This window comes from Dipteris shenzhenensis, chromosome 16 (genome assembly GCF_047967505.1).
Source record: "Dipteris shenzhenensis isolate YYH24624 ecotype China chromosome 16, Dip_SZ_1.0, whole genome shotgun sequence".
NCBI classification, from domain to species: Eukaryota; Viridiplantae; Streptophyta; class Polypodiopsida; order Gleicheniales; family Dipteridaceae; genus Dipteris; species Dipteris shenzhenensis.
In genome coordinates this window covers 56,459,076-56,482,744 of record NC_141611.1, presented here as the reverse complement: position 1 = coordinate 56,482,744, position 23,669 = coordinate 56,459,076, and the positions used below count along the sequence as shown (strand labels likewise).

Genomic DNA, 23,669 nt, shown 5'->3' with positions numbered 1-23,669 from the left:
GGTACTCATCAAGCACAATTTCTGAAGGCATTGACACGCTTAGGGGTTGCTAATTCGCTATGCTATGCGCTATGGAGCTACTACCTAAAGGCGAGAGAAGGCACAGGTGGTGATTGTTGTGTTACAGTGGCTTGATCTGCTCACGACTGTTTGGGACAACAACCAAGGCTTTTAAGGTGTGATTAGAGCAGCCTTTGAAGGTAATTTGTAGCAGTACTCTGCGCTAATGTTCTTTGTTGGGATGCTATTGATTTAGAGGCCACTCCCTCTTGTTGATGTCACCATCGCTCATTGCTGACTAACCCCTTTTCTATGCCCTCAAGAGTCAACACAATCAAATCCAAACAATTCAAACCTTTCTGAGAAAGGGGTGTGGGGGATGTAAATTCCTCATTTAGGTATCAAAGAAAAAGTTCTAGCTCTCTGAGAGAGGGAAGCAAAACCGAATAAAGACGAGTGTTTCAAGTCAACACTTTTCTTTGTAAAATACTGAAAATTTAAACCTCAAAAGGATGTTTGAACTCAAATTCACTGCTATATCTTCTATCTTAGTGGACTCACCTTCCATACATAGAAAATTAAAGGTTTGGTTGGCTCTTATGGAACAAGACCACCAAAATGTTGCAAATGGAACAAACGAGGATTGGAACAGCACAAGCAAAGAGCCAATGGGATCTCAATATAGGAGATCTAGGACTGTCTCAAAGAAACTTACAATATTTTTAGAGAATTGTTCGTGGAGTGCATGAGTCTTATAGATTTAATCTAAATTCCCTATCCAACCATAGCAACTCTAGGAGCTCCAACAGATTATGACATTACTAAGAAGTTCAACATAAGAAAACGCTGACCTGTTGATGCATGCAATTTGCAATAGCATGTGGACACGTGCTGCTAAGCTAGTAAACGAAGGAATCCAAGACACAACCATGTAAACGTGGTAGTAAAGAAGTTTGAAAATATTGCAAGCGAATGGACATAATAAGAGACAATGCATTAAAAACTTGCTAGACATGCGAGAAGGCAAAGCTCATACAGCTGAGATAGTGAACAGAATCGACTTGCAGGTTTTGCACGTCTTACAAATTCTGAAGACAAAGATGACCTTGTTTATGGGGTTGGGTTGAGGAAGATGATCTTCATTACACTTATCAAGAAGCATGTTTTGAAAGTGTTTATAAGTGTGCAATGTTACGTCTGAGTGGTTTTTTTTTCTTGGTTGATTCATAAGTGCACATGTTTTGGATGAACCTCATCATCCTGCATCCCTCTTGACTTTTTCCAAAAGAAAGATTTGTTTCTTGAGGTGCTCATCAGCATCAAATATATGCACTGCTTTCATTTGGGAGTCCAACAAAGGTTTGTCCTGTTATGCTAGTAATTTGAGTTGAATTTCCCAATGTAGATTTTTTTTTTAGCTCCGCAATTCCTTTGAGAAGGATCCTTGTACACTGAACCATTCAATACAGGATATGAGATCAAAATTCCTTTCAGATATGCATAATTGGAAAATCAGGCGCAGAAAGGTGAGGTTCTTCCAAATGGGTTCATGGGCAAATCCCGAGACCATGCAATTCACCATGCATATCATAGCTCAAGGATATGGAACCCTACAGACATCAGGGTTCAATATGAACTTTCGTATTTCTGGATTCGCCATAGTGCCTGAGTGCTACAGTTGGGAAGGGAAGAGTCGGACCAGGGCTTGCTGACGTTCTGTATTTTCTGGAGCCAGTACAATGAGGAAAGTATTCCTTCCATAGACGTGAACGATGGTGGAGGCCTTGTTGAAGTTCCTTGCAGCACAGCTTCACTGACCCAATGCATTATGTTCTTCCTATTCCTTGTTACCTTAACACGTTAGCAAAGCTCCTTAGATCCACGGCTGAAACTGGCATCTTATAGTTAGGCACTCTCTAACATAACTAAGTTACAAGCTCTCATGGCCTACTCTCACAAGCATCTGTCTATCTGCCTTCAGAGAACTGCTGCTTTTGTCCTGCCAAGCAGGGCTCTCCTCATCACTGCTATGCCCTGTATTACTAGAGCCCATGCATTTCCTGTCATGCCTGTACTGCGAGCAGAACTATTTAGTATCTTAACACAGCTTTTGAGCCAACAAAGAAAAGACTTGTTCATCGTATCTTCTTAGTAGACACCTATCTCACCTTTTTTCCGTCAGGAAATCAAGCTTGTATAAACACACTATTCCTCACCTTGAGGTAGATCGGTCAGTGCTTCTGGATCTACTTTTCCTGTTTGCAGCTGAGACATTGTGCCTTCGACCTTGGCTAACTAAAATGTAGTCATCATGGGTCTGCTGAGGTTTGTCATCCCCATGGCTTCTTATTGTGTACCTGCACTTTTGCCAGCAGCATGAGGTCACTAAAATCTCCTTGAAAAGGAAGCAGGACATATGTTACGGATTGTCGTAACATTCATGAAGAATTCGAAGCCTAGTCTAAAACTTCTCACACAAACCTTTCCTCTACAGAAATCCATTATAGATTGTAGACTAATCACTTTTCTTATTCTCTTTACTATCATCTGGGGTCACTTTGACTTGGTATGACCAAAACTTGGGTCATGGTCATACAGGGGCTTCTAAAGAAAATAACATCAGACTGAATCTGAGAAAAGTTCAATTGTTCACTTCACAATGCTACTCTATTTAAGGCACCTTGCCTAAAACAAATTTCTCAAAATCTTGCATAATATATGACCAGAGAGCATCTCAACTTACGACCTCTCACTTCTGAAGCATCACAAAAATATTTCAATTAAGTATTGTCTTCATTTCTTTGCCTTTTTCAAGTGTGGGAATACACACACACACACACACACTTTTGTGGTTTTGGATGAAATCCATTTATGACTATATTACAAGAAACAGTCTCAAAGAGAGGGACAGCCAGTTACAAGCATCAGATCCATATATGACAAGAAAGCAGGATAATCTCCAGCCCGCGCATGTAGACAATCATCGAATGATTGCCAAAGAGATGCCTGGAAGACCTGGTATTAGCACGAGAGGGATCACCAAAAACCCGATGGTTGCAGTCCTTTCATAGAGCCTTATAATGAACCCAATAAAAAAAAAGATCGTATCCCTGCCTGACCAGAAGAAAACCAACAACCAAAAAAGTTTGCCAGAAGAAGCACTGGGGAAACGCTCCTGAAGCCGTCGCTGCAACAAAAGAAAGAAATCACATGACTCTGGGCAATGCCAAAACAAATGGGGCATAGACTCCCACAAGGACAAACATTGTCTCCACGTGGCAGGAGCCATGTGACGACAAGCCAAGATCTGTCCAAAAGGAAGAACCCCAATCAAAACTCCCCAAAGCAAGAACTTTTGTAGAAGAGGGAGTTTTGAAGCCCAAAGTGCTGCAATCTTTTGTGCCACCACCGAGAGGTACATCTCATAGACCAGATACAATTGTCATGGAGGGAAACCCAAGGAGGAGGCAGCAAGACCTAATACAAAGATGCAACCGTAATGTCAGCTAGCGGTATTGCATGGCAAACATGATCAAGCAATTGGAGAACCCATTCTTTGAGACAATCAGCAATCTCAAGACGTATTACTAGCTGAAAATCATGGAGGATCTGAGATGATAAATGCCATAAGGGTCTTTAATGCTGTCCCAAAGCATACTGTCTGACCGCTGTAGGAAAAAAGATGACCATACCGGCAGCATCAAGCACATCATCCACATGAAATTCGTTTAGACCAAAGAAAGAAATAAATAAATTTTATAAAAAGTCTTCGGAAGACCAAAGGGTCTATGAGACTAAAAAGAAACTGATACAATGAGCTGACGGTGAAGCCACTAAGCGGGCATCAACACCCATGACATCTGAACTTAACGGCATCGATACATTGAAATAGAACTCTCTCAGCTCTCGATGTGGGAGCCAGTAGGGGCATCAACTCTGGGAGGGGTATGTCGGTGTGTGAAGCTGATGTGGTGGCATATAGCCAATGATAGGTCGTTGGCGACTTTCGACATCTGTGGTCCGCTGTTGTCTCCTGGCCATAGCCCTGCGGCGAACAAGTGCCACCGTCACTCCTGTGGGTTTGGGCCCCTAGTCTAGTGAGCATGGAGGGAAGGTCTCCTAATGTGATATGTGCCTCCATGCGCCGGCAAGTCTAGTGTGTGTCTAGCTCTGGCTCCGGTCCTCAAGGTAGCCGTCTTCGTGGGTCCTGATGGTTGGTGTTGTCTCGTTGGAAAAACTCAGTGATCGTACCCTGAGTGGGGTCTGGCTGTGTGTCCTAATCACCCCTACGTGCTCTGAGAAAGCACCCCCTGTGTTGGACAGCCTCATGGATGGTGAAGGTCGCCAGGCATCTCTGGTTTGGGTAGGATAGGAAATTGGATAGGGATCCAAGACTCTCTGAAAAGACTGTGATAGTGACCTCAGATCTCGTAGTACACAGGGCATCTGAATACGAAATTCTGCTCTGACTTGATCTCCTGAGAATCACATAAAGTGTAGATGTGTCCCCTCTCTTGGTATGCCCTCTGCCCGACCACTCTCAATAGAGAGACGCTGTGACGAGACTCCGAACTGCCCTATCGATATTCTCAAGGGATAAGGGAGGTGGATACGTATATACCCTAGTCCCTCGTGGGTCGATGAAACCCTCCACTGAAATCCGTAGGCAGTGGTCTCTATAGAAGCCGAGCTTTACAAAAAGCTCACAAGGTGCCGACCAAGTCCTGAATGTGTGTAACAAGGTCTAATTGCTTTTTTCTGAAGGTCAACCTTGACAGTGACCCTTGGTCTAGCAAGAGGGGCTCAAATGGCAACACCTTTGACTCCCTATACTGTTAAGGTTTTGCTCTCTTCTGAGGATAAGCAACAGGTTCAAAGTGCAGTGGAGGCTCTTCAAGACAGGGCCCTAGTAGGCTAGATTGTTGGGCTCACCCCCTCGAGGCGACAGATTTGGCTTCAGGCAACGAGTTCAGCCCTAGGAGATAACCACATCTAGGAGGTCACCATCTATGGGAGAGGGGTCTTCCTTCTCCAGTCTTCCCTTGGTATCATGGCTTCACAGTGGCAGACATGGACACGACTCACCACGTACCTCGCTTCCCAGGGCTCCCGAAGAAGTATAGATCCATTCTCCAGTCTATCGAAGGATGTTTTGGTACGGTGCTGGAGTCTCCTCCTCCCTTGACAACCACAGTGGTCACAGATGATGGGGTCCCCATGCTCAAAGTGATTGTGGACACCCCCAAGACACTTCCTGAGGAGATTCTTCTGGAGACCTTGGATGGAGGCGAACTACGTCAGAGAGTTGAGGTCTTAGGGCTTCCAGGCCAGTGCCTTCGATAAAGAGAGATGGGACACTTAGCTCGTGACTGCATGAGAGGCCAGCGTAGAATGCTCCTCAGCCTAGGAAGTTTTGGGGGCTTCCCCCTCAGCCAAAGCAGGGGCAGAGGGCTCCCCAGCATCGGGCCAGGCAGTCAGATCGTCAACAGCACTCGCAAACACCTTGGGTCGAGCCCTCTCAGGGGACTTGGACCAAGGTTGAGCACAAGAAGCCCAGCAAGGCACCCCTCAAGCGTCGCAGGTATCGAGCTAGGGTCAGAGAGCGCGAGAGAGCCCGATTCCCCCAGCCTCAGGAGAAGCTAGCAGAGGTTGCCCCTATGGAGCAGGAGGAGGAGACCACCTTTGATCTCCCGACTGAACCGCAGGCGCCAGTAGAGTAGAGTGCCCACGGCCCTTTGCAATAGCAAGAGCTTGGAGCCACCGCTAAGAAGGTCTCTATGGACCCTCCATCGAGGCCGCCCCCCGCTTCCGCTCCCCCCTCCCCTCAGTCCCTCCCCCTTCCCCTCAACCTGCAGTCGCCCGTACCACCCTCCCCCCCTTCCCCCCCCTTCTTCTTGCCCGCCTCCCCTCCCTACCTCCAGGACTCCATCCCCCTCTGCCCCCGTCTGTTACCCATCCGCCTTCTCTCTCCAAACCTGTGCCTTCAGGCAAGGGGGTGCCTGAGTCCTCTCCCTTGTAGCAGGCCTCGAGCCCCTCTTCCCAGGCGTAGCATAGTCCAGGTGCGTCCTCCTCCATGCAACAGAGCTCAACCGATCCGTTTTCGCAGCTTCCAGGTCCCAAGCCTTGTCCAAGACAGCCTTTACCTAGAGAGTTCTGTTGGCTAGGACCATGGAAGTATCTTGAGATCCCTGATAGATACCCGATGGGTCTAGAGGTGTCTGTCTTGATTTTGCAGCCCCGAGGAGGCTCTATAGGAGTGTTTGTCTCGCGGTCGTGCCCTTTCTAGGGATTTCTCTTCGCAGCATTTGGAGAGGAGCAATGGACTCCCACACTGTCGACCTTATGATGCAGCAGCAGAGGTTTGACATGATGGAGGAGCGGCTTGGCCCCCAAGGGAGTGAGATATGGGTCATCCATTGTCATACCACCACTTTTCAGCTTGTCTTCTCAGCTGACCGTCGGGAGCTGGGTGTTGCAGTCTATGTGCTTCGCCTGGGACCAAAGGTTCACCTGAAGCAGGCCACGTATTGGACTCTACAGCTTTCTACAGACCGATTAGGGGTTGATTCCTCATTTCTGAGGCAGTGGGCCACCAAGGTAGGCATCGAGCCAGTTATGCCCCTAGTGCGACACCATACTGACACAAATTACTCTCCATCTAAACCCACAGCGAAGTCCCAGAGGTCTTAGATTTCAGTACAAGCTCCCACTCATAGGCGAGCTTTGTTCTCCACTCCCCCCACCTCCCCATGAGTTGGACCATGGTGAGTTGGTACGTGCACAGGCTCCATGACCACGCGCGTCAGCAGCCGCAACATCTGTTACTTCAACAAGAGCTCCAGAGGGTAGTGGTTAGGTGAACAGTGGACTTCCTCTTGATCCAGGAGCATATGTTTTCAGCTGCAAATGTTCGACGTAGACGGCACCTCCTTCCGAGGAGAGGCCCTGAGATATGGTTCCCCGCGGTTGGTAGGAGTGCATTTCAGTGTCCCAGTCCGTTGGAGCCGATATGTACGATCAAGGCAACCTCATCCCAGGCAGAGCAGTCTGGATGGGTTTGAGAGTTGGGCTCCGATTTGAAACCAGATGTCACCTCCCGAACACACCAGACACGGTACACAAGTACCGACGTCTCGTATGTCGGAAGAAGCAGGCATTTCTTCGTCGAAATGAGGAGGAGCTGCTGCACATCTTATACAGCAGCAACTCTTAAGGATTTTTTGCGGAGATTCCTTGAGCGTAGGTCCCCATCACCCCTCACCGACACGAGAGTCTGACACACGTATGCACACCATCTTTATGATGTCCCACACCAGCCCACTCCAGATCTCATCATACACACACCTCACCCCACCACTTGCACGTTGTTCACCAGAGGGGGAGTCAAGGACGCGACATTGAAATTGCACAATGGCCGAGCAAAGGATCACAAGGGGCTATGCACTGAGTTTATCGCATATGGGATCGACACGTTAGCCCCAATCCTAGCAAAGCTATTCAATGACGTTGTTTGCCTTGGCTTCCCCCGCACCTGGATACTCAACACCATCACCCCCATCCACAAGGCAGGGGATCCCATGGACCCGAGTAACGATAGGACTATCATGATTGGACATGTGATGTCCAAGATCGATGCAGTTGTATTGGATGCATCGGTCAGCCTGTTCGCAGGGATGAGAGGGCTCAGCGCAGAGGGTCAGACTAGTTTCACGCCAGACCATGGGACTATGGATCACATACTCACACTCAGGGGTGTCATTGAGGAGGCTAGATCACGGAAGGAGAGAATATATTGTTGCTTTATGGATTTGCCCAAAGCCTTTGACACAGTACCTCGAGCTCGTCTCATCACACGCCTAGAGACACTGGGATTTGATCAAGAGATCATTTGGGGCAGTCATGCGCTGTATGAGAGTCTCTCACGCCAAGTTCGAACAGGCGCAGGTTGGACAGATGAGATCCTAAGTACCATAGGGGTCAAACAAGGTTGTCCCTTATCACCGACCCTGTTTGGCCTGTACATCGATGAGCTTGAGACTTTCATGGGGGTGTTCGGAGGGACCGGTTGCTCACTTGCCGAGATCATCATCAGGATTCTTCTTTATGCACATGACGTGGCACTCTTGTCCTCCACACCCGAGACGCTCCACCGACACCTGGATGCACTGCAAGCTTTTTGTTTATCCCATGATTTGGAGGTCAACCTTGGCAAGACCAAGGTCATGATCTTTAACACCTCTCGAGCAAACATGCAACGGAAGCAGGTTACTTTTACTTTTGGTGGGTCACCAATTGAGATCGTATCCTCATACACTTACTTGGGGGTCATCTTCTCCGGCCCGATCTTCACGATGAGAACAGCAATGCAGAGACTAAGCAGGGGATACGCCTCACTGGCTCGGCTAGAGAGACAATGCTTTCACTCCCACTTCCAGGACCCTCGGACCAAGGCTCTTCTCTTCGACTCCTTGGTCCGACCAGCCGGTATGTATGGCAGCCCTTGTTGGGGGCCTAACATGTCAGACATAGAGTGGACATGGGTGGAGCGCCTGTAGATCCTCATGCTCTCACGGATGATCCGGGGGAAACCGTTTGTACCACATCACATCTTTCAGGCCGAGTTTGGTGCTTCTCCACTCCAGCTAGATGCAGCCTTTCAGACCATCACATATCTACACCGGGTTAGATCATATGGGGACTGCACATCAGGGAGACAGAGGTTCCCATGGTTGGCTCTCAATTCCTCCATGAGGTTGGCAACAGAGGGAGACGAGCCATGCTGGTATGCACGGACTCACAGATGGTTTGTGAGTCTAGGGTTCCACATCGATAGGATACCTCGTTTTCAGTACAGTTTAGATGCCCCTCCGATACTCCCACCCACTATCCCGATTGGGCCACACACCAACCAGGTCATTTGAGAGAATCTCCTGCAACTACACACCTTTAGGACCTGGTTGGAGCCGGAGCTCCCAGTGAAGCTGAATTTCTACAGAGATTACTCTCTTCGTATTTCGGAGGAGGGATTCATCACACCACCGGGGTACACTGAGCTTCATATGCCTCACTCACTACGGGTCTCCATCGGACAATTTCAGGTATCATCACACCGCCTCCGCATAGAGAGCGGCAGAGCAAAGGGGATTCCTAGGGAGCATCGCTTATGCATATTGTGCGACTGTCAGAAGGTTGAGTCGGAGGAGCATTTTATTTTCAGGTGCCCAGTGTACTACGAGATCCCACGTCGCTACCATTGCCTCTTCAAAGACGGCTCCCGCCTCCTTTCAAGATTCCTCACCTGCCCAGATCAGAGATGCCTTGCAGCCTTCATTCACGAGGGGGTCCGACACAAAGAGTACTTACTCAGGCGACAAGGCTTGGCCACATCATCAGACACCTCTCAGAACAGGATCACAAAGTTCTTTCCATCGAGTGACATTGATAGTCCAGTCTCTAGCCGCAGACGTGACAGAGACCCCGACCCGACGACCGCAGCACGACACACGAGACATCGAGGGGGGACACAAATCACTCTGGGGGACCTCCCGTCATTGTTTAGACCCGAGATACATCCCATGGGAGTCACGGTGGCTCTGGTCTTGTGTCGAGCCTCGTCCAAGAGACCAAGACGCACGGCACCCCTTGACGGGCGCCAACATCCCATCACCGGCTATGCACCAGCCAGGGCGACATGACATACGGAGGATTCCGCTCCGCTCCAGTCCTTTTCTTTTCTTTTCATTGTTACATCCAGATGTATTTGATTATGTATGATCAGACTTAGGGTTCAGCACGGGTGATGATGCTCGTTTCAGTAGCTCCACCCTTACTGTGATTTGTATCAGGTTTTCTTTCAATCTCATAGACCCATCGGTCTTCCAAAGACTCTAATTTCTTTCTTTCTTTCTTTCAAGCCCCCGCCATCTAGCCATATAATGCCCTTGGAGCCCCCCCAAAAGTCCAGGGAGGCTTCTCTTTGGAGGTTTCAAGGTCTCATACATACAAGGCCTCCTTGAGGCCCATTTGTATGTGGGACTAAGGCCCCCCTCTATTGCAAGATCTACATAGGCTGCCCATACTCATGGTAGGCCTATCTCAATTTATTAGGGTGAAATACAACCCCACAAATGTATCCATCTACATTGCTCCTTGTTGCTTAGCTTTTTTATGTAGTGTTTAGAAGGCTGTCCAAGGCCAAAATAAATAAAAGAAGAATGCTCAAACAACCAAGTTTGACACTTATAACGTGTCCTTTTTTTCCTATGCCTTTTGAGTTCCGTTGATGATATCATCGCACTGAACTCTCTTTGTTTGTTTGTGAGCAGGCCTCTGTACATCGTTTCTATCTAGAAGCAGTCACTTGTCCCCTGTATGGATATGAACTTGCGGAAGAAATCCAAGATAAAATTATGCTTATTGAGTAGGGGCTACAAAATTGAGAAGAGATGACATTGTGCACACAACAACGAGACCAATGAGGTTTGACCCCAAAACCTAGGTAGCAATTGTAAATGAACCCCAAGGGAGTACTCTAAGGTAGTACAAAGCATATGAGATGAATACCACATCAAGCATGGTCAATAAACCAAACTAACATGAAGGATGCCTAATATTGCATTGATATCTATCAAACACCTTCTTGGTGAGATGCTGATACATTTGTCTTTCAGCCTAGAGACAAAACATATCTACAAGGGACATCAAAGGCTCCTTCGTTGCAGATAGGTGCCAAAAGAGAATTTTTAGCATCACAACACAAAAAGAACTGAACAGAAAAAACAAAACTATTCCTACAAGTTCTGATATTTATGAATACGAAAAAATCTCATTTATCAGCATAAAATTGTCAAACCTTCTGTGGCTCCTGCTTCTCTCTTCCTCTGAAAACACCTCTGCACCACTTTCCTCAGATGAATTCCCTTTGGGGATGCTCCTCTCAATATCACCATCACCCTCACTCATCCTGTGGTACCTGTTCCATCAGCAACAGAACTGAAGCTCTTCAAATGCAGTCTACACCTGAAAGGAAATTAATAAGAACAATTCGCATGCTTCTTATGTGCAACCATATGCCAGCAAGAGCAGTCTCCAACATCTTGAAAATAATTATACGTCCTATCAGATAAAATTTATGTGTTATTCCCAATTGTATCAAAGCACCTTGTATCTTACCTTGCCATGTGTGATTCTCTGTTACTGTTTCTTATGCTTCTGTCTTTCTTGTGAGTATTGCAGCTTTCATTACCCACTCCTGAAGCCTCCATATCAGTGCCATGATCAGTTAGACCAGAGCCCACTCCTTTCCAGCTGTACCTATTCCATTAGCAGATAATTTGTCTGATATTATTTACTGGTTGCATAAGAATTTTTATGCTTCTTGCAGTTACTAAACCAATCCTACTGCCTATGGCAGTTCCATTTGAATTACTTTTCACATACTTGCAGTGCACACTGCAAGTAGATTTTCATTCTGAATTCATGGGGTTCATAGACACAACAAATAGGATGATCTGTTGTGAATTACCAAACCTGTCATCAACATAACAAATATATTGTGCCCTCAAAATAAAATGATACGCAGTTTCGAATTGTACCTGTCCTTGCTACTGTGCCTCCTTTTCCTAGTGGCCTTTGAAGACTTTCCCATTTTCTTCCTTTCAACAGAACACTCCACGTCATTGCTATGAACAGTATCACCACCTCCATGGCTTTTCTTTCTATTTCTGTTTACCAATAGAACATACAACCATTCAGCAAAAGACTATTGGTGCCAAAAGAACAATCAAATGAGATAACAGCCCTGTATGAGGATAATCAAGCATAAGCAATTGCTTTCAACATCACATTTTGGCTTCCCTCCTTGGCCTTATGTGTGAAAAAAGGTGCATCCCACATCAAGAAACTGAACTTACCTGTTTATAGATCAATGCAGCGAGGACTGCAACAAAGGAATTCGCAAAGTAGCACTTCTCTCATTTTGCAAGTTCGGAGACACTTAGGGGAAAAAAAAGATGGAAAATGAAGTTTCTTAACATCTTCAAAAGTAGCCTATGAAACACTCAAGAAGGCAGAGCCTATACTACTTCTGCTCATCAAGGGAGAAGGTACAGCTCTATCGAGGTGAGACATGGTCATCACCTGAATACAGTCGAGATAGATGTACCAATGTCTCCGTGTATATCGAGGATTATAGAAAGAAGTGTTACCAGGTGGAGTGGAGGAGGTAGCCTATCTGTCTCTCTAAAGCAAATGTAAGAGATCTGCTGCTAGTACTGGCAGTCATAGTGATCAGTGTGATAGCCATATTACCCAACTATCTCCTGCTTATGTCCAGCTCCTCCAGTGGCTGACTGCTCCACCCTCTTTGGGTGCGTCAATGAGGAACCCTCCTGTCTGATGGCTTGTAAGACACAGAGAGAGAAAGAAAGAAAGGTATATTAACATATGCGGAAGGTAAAATAAAGCCTGTCAGACCAAAAAACTGAGATCAACATGAAAGGATAACCCTCCATGGGAAGAACTAGAGGCGTCTACAAAAAATCCATGTTGGGAGTAATTCATGTCGTTGCAAGCCATCTGTCATGTCTCATTTGTCAATCATGAGACATATAAGATGGCTCCAAGACAATACTGCTGAACCTAGGAGCAACAGGAACAAAAAATCCCTGTTGGGAATTCATCCAATTGCAAGCCATCTGTCATGTCTCATGTGTCAGTCATGAGTAGCTTGAGCTCCATATGGGCCAGATTCGAGTCCCACCAACAGTCTTGGTGTCTCTGAGATATGCTGCTGGCATGCTGGCATGCTCTATAGGGTTGACGTCAAGATGTAACAATGACGGTATCCCGAATGGGGTGAATGCTCGTCGGGCTTGACTCCAGTCCCTTGCTGATCTCACGTGTCTGGAAGTCACGGTCATGGTCAGGCATTGGTGTACAGAAATTTTCTCATTTCCCAATTCCACAGATTGCCTTCCTGCGTTTATTTTTGAAGCTATACAAAGCTTTCAAACCTCCTGGAACCATCATTTTCATGCATGCATTCCATTTATAGTTGTCTATGAAATCCACTCCGAGATATTTATGTGAGTTGACTGTATCCAGGTGCTCCCTTTCAAAGGTGACATCCAATTGTTTGTTCGCGTCCCAATCACCATTACCTTTGTCTTATCTATATTGACTTGCATTCCTTAGTGTTTGCAGAATTCTCTCAGTGCATCCAAATGTGCTTGCAGGCTCTCCTTGTTCTTTGCGAAGAATACCACATCATCTGCGTAGATAAGCATTAGCAAAGCGTACCCTGCAATCCGAACACCTACCTTGCTGTGCATTCTTATCCACTCTTCCAAATCATTGATAGAAAGATCAAAAAGTGAAGGTGAGAGGGCAGCCTTGCTTAACCCCTATGTCACTGCATATTACAGCTTTACCCTTGGAGCATGACCCATCCACTAGTGGCTGTGCTAACTCAGCAAGAACCCTAGTGGCTTCTCCTACATGGTACTGCGTCGAAGACTTTCTTGAAATCTACAAAACAATAGTAGACAACCTCTTTCTTGTGTTTGGCTCCTTCAGTTGCACCCCTTATGGCAGCAAGATTATCAATCATTGAGTGTTTGGGATGAAACCTTGCTTGGGATGGCACCCTCATTCCTTGTTCCTCCGCCCATTTGCTGATTTTTTGCTCAAGGATAGTGCCATATAACAATGACATTAGGCTGCTCACCATTATTGTCCGATAATTCTTTGCCATCTTGCTGTCTCCCCCCTTATGGATCGGTACAATCCTATTAAGCTACCAATCTGATGGAAACCCTTCCTCTAGAGACATATTCATAAGCCTAGTAAGCATTTTCTTTGTCTTCAGGCCTTCCCATGTCAACAATTTTGCTGCTAGACTTGGTGTGGCTGGACCTTCACTCCACTTCAGGCCTTCCCATGTCAACAATTTTGCTACTAGACCTAGTTGTAGGTGCGTGGAGTGTGGAAGCAAGCACAAGAGTCGAAGCTAGGAGCTAAAGACTGTCACGTCAACTAGAATAGCAGAAATGATAGTACAAAGTACATGAAGATAGACCCTAGGACTAAGTGTCCTAGGTGTCACATAGGACTAAATGTCCTATGTGGCATAAAAGGCACTAAAACACTAAAGTGCCTATACGTATACCTACAAGGCACATACCAGGGCCCATAGGGCATCACTACAACCGGGAGAAGATGGCCTACAAACCCCCCTCCATGGTATGGGCTGAAGTATTCTGGAAACCTCTCAAAATATCTGGTATTTTCTAGTCATGGTGGCACATGTTCATCCAAAAGGATATAGCCACCTATGAATGTACAAAATATGTCAGATCATGTAACAAAGGGAACCAAGTGTAAAGCATGTCGAAAGACTTCGAACTTGGGACAAGGAAGTGCCTTTGTAAACATATATGCCATGTCCTCTTCTATGGGAAGGTAGGACAACTCTATGTCTCCTGTTGACAACCGCTCTCGAACATAATGATAGTCAACTTCAATGTGCTTGGTACGCGCATGAAACACTGGATTATGCGCAATGGCCAAAGCACTCTGGCTGTCAGTGTAGACCATAGTGGAGGATGTCTAGCGAATACCAAGATCTGTAAGTAACTGTTGAAGCCAGACACACTCTACTCTAGCGGTAAATCCTAAGTGCCTCTGAGATATCTAAAGACTCTCTTCACTGCCTACCAATGCTGTGAACTGGGCATGTGCATGAACCTATTTAGCTGGGATACTGCATACTGTAAGTCAGGTCTGGTGTGGCATAAGTAAATGAGACATCCAACAACCTCCTGGTAAAGAGTGATATCACATGGTGAGCTCCCATCATGAGCTGAAAATTTAAAGCCAGGGTCCACTGGAGTAGAAACTAGCTTTCAATCCTCAAACTGAAAACGATCAAGGAGCTGTCCAATATACTTGGGCTGTGACATGATACCCCCCTCAACATGAGCAAACTGAATGCCTAGATAATAGTGCAGCTGTCCCATGTCTGACATTTCAAAAGCTTGCTGCAAATCAGCCTTGAAAGCTGCAATATGCTGAGTATCAGGGCATGTGATCAGCATGTCACCCACATAAAATCAGCACTAAAAAATCAGATCCACTCCCACGGACATAAAGAGTGGGCTCTGTGGGGCTATTCTGAAAACTAAGGGACAGTAAGTGTACATGAATTTTGGCATGCCATGCCCTGGGTGCCTACTTCAAACCATAAAGGGCTTTTCTCAGCCGTCATACCTTGTTTTCAGAGCCAACAACCTCAAAGCCAAGAGGTTGTGTCACATAAACTTCTTCCTGCAGATCCTTTTGCATACCCTTTTGCAACAAGACGGGCTTTGTGTCGATCTATGCTGCCATCAGATTTCCTTTTTAATTTGTAGACCTACCGGGTACCAATGGCATGCTTGCCGGGAGGGAGATCTACTAATTCCCATGTGTCATTTTTTGCAATAGATTGTAGCTCAGCTCTCATTGCATCCATCCACTCTTTGCTGTCAAAAGCATCTTTATGGCACAAAGGCTCTTCATTGTTTGCAAGCTGTAGCAAGGAGTGCAAACTCAAGAAAGTGATCATGCATCTGTCTATTCCCTGATCTGGTCCGGGCAGCAAGTGGTTGATCTTGTTTGCTTTCCCTCAATGTGTCAAGAAGCCATCTGGGACCTTGCCTTTGCTGTCTATTGACAACTCTTTCTTCAATCACTGCATCATGAATAGTGGGATAATTTTGTGTTGGACGAGGAGCCTGCGAATCAGCATGGGGTGCTAGCTGATCATTGCTTGTTGGAGGGCCTACAGGAGGCTCATGTTGCTGGTCAAAGTCTCCCTCTGAGGGAAGCAGAGGTAACCAAGAGTCAAAGGCGTCAAACATGTCAACTTCTGGCTTAGCTTTGCAGTCCACAAGAGGAGAAGCCGAATGTTCAGCAAAGATTTCATCTCGACTGACAAAAATCTTCCCAACATTTGGTTGGTATAACTGATACCCTTTGCTCTCCTGGCTGTAACCAATAAATATGCATTTGATTGCCTTATCATCAAGCTTATGTCTCAGCTGAGATGGTACATGAACATATGCAAGAGACCCAAAAACTCTCATGTGTGAAAGTGAAGGCTTCCTGCCTTTCCATGCTTCATAAGGTGTAACAGTCCTCAATGCCCTTGTGGGTGATCTATTCAGCACATAGTTGGCACACATCTCTGCATCAAACCAAAATTTATTGGGCAAGGACTTGGCCTTAAGCATGCATCTGACCATCTCCATAGTGGACCTGTTCTTCCTTTCAGGAACAACATTATGCTGAGGAGTGTAAGGAGTAGTGCATGAGTGAACAATGCCCCATGAAGACAAAAATGCATCAAACTCCTTTGACATATACTCTCCCCCCCTATCTGTGTTGAGGGTGACAAGCCGGCATCCTGATTCATTCTCAACCATATTCTGCCACCTCTGAAAGCATGAGAACACTTCAGATTTGGCTTTTAAAGCATATACCCAGCAATATCTTGTGAAGTCATCAATGAGAGTCATGAAATATTTGTACCCCCCAATGGCATTTGTCCTCATTGGGCCACAGACATCACTGTGCACTAGCTGCAATTTCCTTTGTGAGAGTTTTGGACAATTCTTTTGAAAAGGAAACCGATGCATCTTACCCAAAAGACAACCCTCACACACATGTTTGGAAACTGTGTGAGTTTGAGGTACATCATTTGCCATGCCCTGTGAATGTAACTTGGCAAGAGCTCTATAATTGAGATGACCCATTCTCTCATGCCAAAGATGAGTTTCAACAAGCTGTGAATCTGAAATAGCAAATGCTTCAATAGAGAGTGCAACTAAGTGATCATCAAGGTGATAAAGGCCCTTTTTCAAAGTGCCAGTAAGCACTTTGGCATTGTCATCACGAAGATCATATACTAGGCATCTGTATCCATCAAAAATCACTCTGAAACCTGAAGTGGCAATTGCTGAAATTGAAATCAAGTTCACTTCAATTCCAGGCACAAAAAGAACATTTGTCAAAGTGACAGGATGGCTTGAAATGCATGTAAGCTACACATCTCCAATTCCTTTTACAGCATAGGAAGCATTTTTAGCACATGTGACAGTCCCCCCTCGAGGTGCATTAGCTAAGGAATGAAACAACTGTCTGACGTGCTTGGAGGCACCACTATCAAAATACCAAGATTGAGCATCATTAGCAGTAAAGAATGCATCACCTTTGGAGGGATCAAAGGAGCAATGGACAGCCCATGCCCAATCATCCTCGAGAGCATGTGCATGTGAGGCATCTGTTGGCTTGTGGGATTCATTTGCATGTGAGGCATTAACTGTCAATCCTACTTTCTTTTTCTCCGAAGCAATGCACTTCCTGCATTCTGAAATTTCATGCCCTGGCTTGCGACAATAGTTGCATCTTTTCTTCTTTGACTTATCTGCTGTATTTTTAGATGCATTGGAGGAATTGCCACTGTCAGGCGCATATTTAGGCTTGCCCATAGGCCATGGTTGTAAGACACGTTAGACACGCTTTAGACACGAGTGTCTAAAGTCTCTTAAAGATAAGACACGTAAGATACGTTTTCCAATTATAATAATATTAAATAAATATTAAATTTAAAAATTTAAGTATGTATAAGTATAACATGGTAGCATGACTAGCTGCTAGTTTTAACATTTTAGAAGTACAATGTAGTTAAGAGTGAAGACTTCTCGCTTGTCCATTAAGACTTAAAATTTAAATGCCAAGACTCTGGACCTGGGACTTCTTGCAAGTTAAAAGTCAAGACTCGAGACTTAAAAGTTAAAAGTTAAGACTCAAGACTCATGGGCTTGCAAGTCATGACTCACAACTTTAAGGTTTAAAGTACAAACCAACAATTTGATATTCAAAATTCCAAATTATAACTTAAAAAGAGCCTGGAGGGCTACATAGATGATAGTAAATCATCATAGATCAATAAAGTTTAAACATATGCCATAAATAACTCGGCCAATGCCAACTATGTAGTAGTCACATGTGACATGAATGAAATATGAATCCTCATACATATAACTAAATGGGAAACTTTAAAATCTCAAGAGTCAAGTCTCTCAAGACTCATCCTAGTCTGAATCTACTAGGTCATTGCCACTGCTGGATCCAAAGTCACCATCAGTGATAGTGTTACCCTCACTATCATACTGTGGCTCCTCAGGCACCTCATCCTCCTCCTCCTCCTCCTCATCCTCCCCCTCCTCGTCCAAGGCAGACCGCATAGGTGTATCTGATGAGGTACTGGCCACAGCCACAGCTCTCCCATGGCCACGTCGGATGGCACAACCACGACCTCGTGCTCCTCTTCCACCACTTCTGCCTCTGACTCTGCCTCTACCTCTGCCCCTGCCCTCACCTGTGTCCCTCTGTGCTTGGAATAGCAATGGCTGATCTAAAACGTGAGCGAGTGACTCGTCTATCTATGGTCTCTAGCTCTCTATGTAGCTGTGCATATATCTCCTCCTCATCAGCTTCAACTCTAGCATAAGTAGGCAACTTGGTTATGTCAATGCTTGTAGGATCCACCTGCAACAACATTTACAAGCATATGTTCAATGTTCATTGTTATGATTTCAATTTCCTAGATATATTTAGAATCGAAATCATAGATGATAGAACATGTTACAATAGACTCAAGCTACCAATGTTACCTGCACTGGACCTGCCAAGTTTTTAAGCTTTCTTATAAGCCTCAAGTTTGCACGGCAATATACTAAGCGCTCGAGTTGCCTTGTGCTTAACTTGTTCCTTATTTTCGTATGGATCAAAGAGTAGGAGCTCCAATTCCTCTCACATGCTCCTGCTGCACATTCCTTTTGGTTCCAAATCTCAATTGGCATTTACAAATCGAGATTAAAGGAGTGAGAATCAAGATCAATCATCATCTACATTTACAGTTTACCAAACTAGGAATAGCAAATGCCAAAGATATATGTCTCAGCTCTCACCTGAGATAAAATCCAAAGAGCCAACTTCCGCACTCAAGGAGTGGAGTAGCCATATGTCTCCCACCACTCAATTGGCTTCACACAAATCTCTTTCCTTTTAGACGTGGGTCTAGAGAAGGAAACACCCACACTATTCTAATACTGAGAAAGCTCCAAGTCCATCTCCAATTGCTCATCCTCTGAAAAAACCCAACTTGTGTAGGCATCTCTATCCGCCAGTAACTCTAGCTTATTGAATAAATCAGCTGACTTAAACAGTGGATGCAAAAGTGTTACAAGCCCATGGATGGGCCTACGCATGAACCGCCATCTCGTATCCGCTAGAAACCTTATTTCTTCCATTCTACATATCAACATGATTTGTAAATTATGATAAACACTGATAATGGATTTATGATAAGTGATGATTCATTACTTATTAATATAGTGGACATAGACCAACCTTACCTCTCAGGTGCGAGGGAGTTACATGTACTCAACGAAACACGCAACTGCTCCATGAAATGATGGACCAAGCCAAGAGTACTTCCGTCCATATCAGTCACCCGCAAGACAGCGAATAAAGGATGGAGAGCTTTCACTATGGACTCCATGTCAATCCAAAGTGAGTGATCCAAGCACATCCTCTGTACTGTCATGCTCTCTGACCAGGTAGAGTCAGACCACTCTAACCACATCCGAGACACCACTGTCTATCGAAGAGCTGCATGCACTACAAGAAGGCGTTCCAAAACAATGTGCATGTATGCAAAGCGTGTCTTCGATGCCGGTCAATTTCCAAGTTGCTATGCTCCCTGAATATGGCCAAGGCCTTGGGCTGCTTCTTAAAGAAGGCTGCAATGGTACTAGCAGTCTACATCACACTAGCAATCCAAGGGACAACCGATGTCCTCCATGAGAAGGTCTAGGCAATGTGAAGCACAAGGATTCCATACAATGGAATGAAACTCTGCCTCCACAAGCTCTCCCATCCTCACACAATTACTTGCATTGTCTGTAAGAACTTGGACCACATTCTCAGACCCTATCTCAATGATAGGTGCTCGAACATGCTGAAAAATGACTTCACCTGTAGTGCTAGCACCTCCTCGACCTGTATCAACAGCTTTCAAAAAATAGGGACCAAGGCATGAGGATACCAATATATTAATGATGCCCCTCCTCCTAACATCACTCCATCCATCAGACAGAATGCTGCAACCAAATTTCTTCCAACCCTCCTTGATAGGATCAAGAGCTTTGTTAATTCTGCCAATCTCCTCCACCAACACAGATGTCCTCATCGCACCATATGTCACACCTGTCCATGTATCTATAGCTCCCACAGCTGCCACTGCCTTGATCATCCTCTTCCACTGTGGTGTTTGTAGGACATTAAAAGCAAAGTTGCATTCAATCACAGTCCTCCCAATTTCAATATCTGCCAAATGCTGCCGCTCTTTTTGCCAAGACTGTGTGGACAATACACATGATAAAGTCCCCTGCTTCTTTTTCAAAGTAGGCATAGCGGTGGATGGTGGTGAGGATGTAGCAAAAGCAATGCCCTCTTTCCTAGCCCTCTTCTCTGCATGAGAGGAACGAATAGCACTAGAGTCACTATCCATAGCATCATCAAGGTTGATAGTGTGAGACTCAGGCCCCAACAAATCCTCATCCTGCAAGGCAGCAGGCATGGTACCAGGTCCACCACAAAGTTTTGGATGATCTCTGATAACTTTCTGTGCAATCTCAAAAGGAACATAAGTACATCAACCAATTCCCGTACCACCAAGTCCAGACACATGGAGAATAAGACGTGTCGCTGAGCTCACAAAAGGCTCGCCACAATAATTGCACTTCCACTCTTTGTTTCCTGACCCCGTTGCCACTATGGGGTTAATCATAGTGGTATGGATCCCCTGGTAAATCTCTGCTGCTATGCTGTAATTCTCTGTTGCTATGCTGTAATTCTCTGCTGCTATGACCTGTGACATGTCATGTTGGCATGCACACGAGCATAATTCAATATAAATTTTGGGAGAAGTAGAACAAGCAAGTAAACTGCAATCTATAGACTAATTGTGTTGAGAAATGCACATGCCAAGTAAGCTGCAATAGAAGCTTCAAGGCTCAAGCATTAAGCAGTAACAAGTCTCATGCATGAGGCATAAGCAATGCTAGTATGCTGCTATGCAGCCCCAAGAAGGAGGCCAAATTAATTAGGGCTTTCAGCCCATATTTTGCCCCCTTTAAATTTACTGTTATCTAGCAGGCTCTTATCTGAAACAAGCCTAGAAGGGGGCCAACTTTCTTAGGGCTTTCAGCCCATAATTGCCCCCATTTTTTGGAGAAGGAGAAAGCAAGATGCAGAGTGGAATGGAGCCTTCAAGGCCTTCAAAAACAGCGCTGTACAACCTGATAAAAGAAGCAAATGATGCACAACGTGAACCTGAAGGCAGGCTGAGCTCCAACGTTGATGCTCGTCACCCAAACCAGCAGCAAGATTGAACGTACGGTAAATCCGTACAGGGTACGGCAAGTCCATACAATGTACGGCGAATCCGTACAGGGTACCGCAAATCTGTACAGCAGGTCCGTACAATGTACAGCGAATCTACAGCAGCCATACCAGAGAGGCAAAAAAGCGTACGGGGCAGTACGGACGGGGCACCGTGGTACGGACGGCATGTACGGAGTCCGGACGACGAGTCACGAAACGAAAATGCTATCTGCAAAGTACAAGGTTCCAAAACGTTGAAATTTTAGGGCTTTTAGATTTTATAAAAAATTTAAAGCGTGCCTAAATTTATAGTGTCTTACCATAAGAGTAACTTAAGTGTCTTAAGGTAAGATCGTGTCTTAAGTGTCTTACCATAAGAGTTTCTTAAGTGTCTTAAGGTAAGACACGTGTCTCAAGTGTCTTACCATAAGAGTGTCTTAAGTGTCTTAAGTGTCTTACCATAAGAGTGTCTTAAGTGTCTTAAGGTAAGACACATGTCTTAAGTGTAAGACACGTGTCTTAAGTGTCTTAATTGTCTTAAGTGTCGTAAGTGTCTTACCATAAGAGACAAGTGTCTTAACAACCATGCCATAGGCTTGGAAGCCTTGCCTTTTCCTGTCTGCCGTGAAGCAAATGCATGATCAGGAATAGTAGCTTGCCTATTAGCACGACTTGCTCTTCCTGCAAAAGCAAAGTGACTTACTGATCAAAAGAGTAGTGATCTGGATTACCCTTGGCCACTAATCGAAGGGTTGTAGCGAACCCTTGATATGTATCTGGCAGCCCATTCAATGTGGTACTGACAAGCTGAGAATTTGGCACCACCTCATCAATATTAGCAAGCTATTCCATGAGGTCCTTGACCTTTGTCAAGTATGCATTCATAGAGTCACCTTCATTCATACTGACTTCCTGCAATTGCCTTCTTGAATATGTAACACGTGCCTCATTGCGAATCTGATAAAGAGAAACGTGTCTTAAGTGTCTTAAGGTAAGACACGTGTCTTAAGTGTCTTAAGTGTCGTAGGTGTCTTACCATAAGAGACAAGTGTCTTAACAACCATGCCATAGGCTTGGAAGCCTTGCCTTTTCCTGTCTGCTGTGAAGCAAATGCATGATCAGGAATAGTAGCTTGCCTATTAGCACGACTTGCTCTTCATGCAAAAGCAAAGTGACTAGCTGATCAAAAGAGTAGTGATCTGGATTACCCTTGGCCACTAATCGAAGGGTTGTAGCGAACCCTTGATATGTATCTGGCAGCCCATTCAATGTGGTACTGACAAGCTGAGAATTTGGCACCACCTCATCAATATTAGCAAGCTATTCCATGAGGTCCTTGACCTTTGTCAAGTATGCATTCATAGAGTCACCTTCATTCATACTGACTTCCTGCAATTGCCTTCTTAAATATGTAACAGGTGTCTCATTGCGAATCTGATAAAGAGAAACTAATTTGTCCCAAGCATCCTTTGCTGTCCTGTAAGACCGGATGTGTGGAATAATGATTCTCTTGCATGATAAAGCAATACAGGAATGTGCATTTGCATCTCTTGCATCCCATCTTGTTTGTTCTTGAGTTGGAGGAGCAACAGCAGGGGTGCTAGAAGATAAAGCATCAGGAGGGGTATCCTCTGCAGAGGGACCAACAGTAGGGGCAGCCACTGTAGCATTGGCTGGCCTCAAATCAACCCCAGAAACAATGTTCCAAAAGTGCCTTGCAACAAGAATATGTTTCATGAGATAAGACCACATCGGATAGTTGGTGCCATCCAACTTATCATCTTCACGAAGAATGCCAAATAGATCATGATTGTTGCCAGCCATTGCAAATGGGATACCCTGAAAAAAAAGGACCTGAAAACACAAAAGCCTCAAGGCTATCACTGCAAAAAGCTGGCTGTCCAAAAATGACAACAAATGTCTGCAAGTAAATGTCCTGCAAATTTCCAGTCCAAATCAAGGGGCAAATGCAAATTTGACCCAAATGTGACTGTGTCAAGCAATGACCACTGCAAAAATCAGCAAATCTGGCAAAAGCCTCAAATGTAATGAGGGCAAAAAGCCAAAAAGAGGGCAAATACAGAAAAGCCCCAAATTTTGTTGAGTTTTTGCAAATGTGACCCAATGTCTTGCAATCTGACCCAATGTCTTGCAAATGTGACCCAATGTCCTGCAAT

General features: G+C 45.2%; 1 protein-coding gene and 1 pseudogene across 2 annotated transcripts in view; both read right to left on the bottom strand.

Annotated features, from left to right (window-relative positions):
- Positions 1–1,110: 1,110 nt before the first annotated feature.
- Positions 1,111–23,669, bottom strand: part of LOC147893172 (Zinc finger C-x8-C-x5-C-x3-H type family protein) — a 102,203-nt gene continuing 79,644 nt past the window's right edge. Inside the window, exons 13-17 of one of the 2 annotated variants that reach the window (XM_087387715.1) lie at positions 11,595–11,723; positions 11,173–11,313; positions 10,853–10,972; positions 2,217–2,357; positions 1,111–2,074 (exon numbers count right to left, since the gene is read on the bottom strand). In XM_087387715.1, the coding sequence (XP_087243841.1) occupies positions 1,978–2,074; positions 2,217–2,357; positions 10,853–10,972; positions 11,173–11,313; positions 11,595–11,723 (628 nt within the window). In that variant the 3' untranslated portion in view covers positions 1,111–1,977. The remainder of the gene's footprint in view (positions 2,075–2,216; positions 2,358–10,852; positions 10,973–11,172; positions 11,314–11,594; positions 11,724–23,669) is intronic. The other variant, XM_087387714.1, reaches the window with a different exon arrangement.
- On the bottom strand, positions 18,135–19,313 carry LOC147893173 (uncharacterized; annotated as a pseudogene).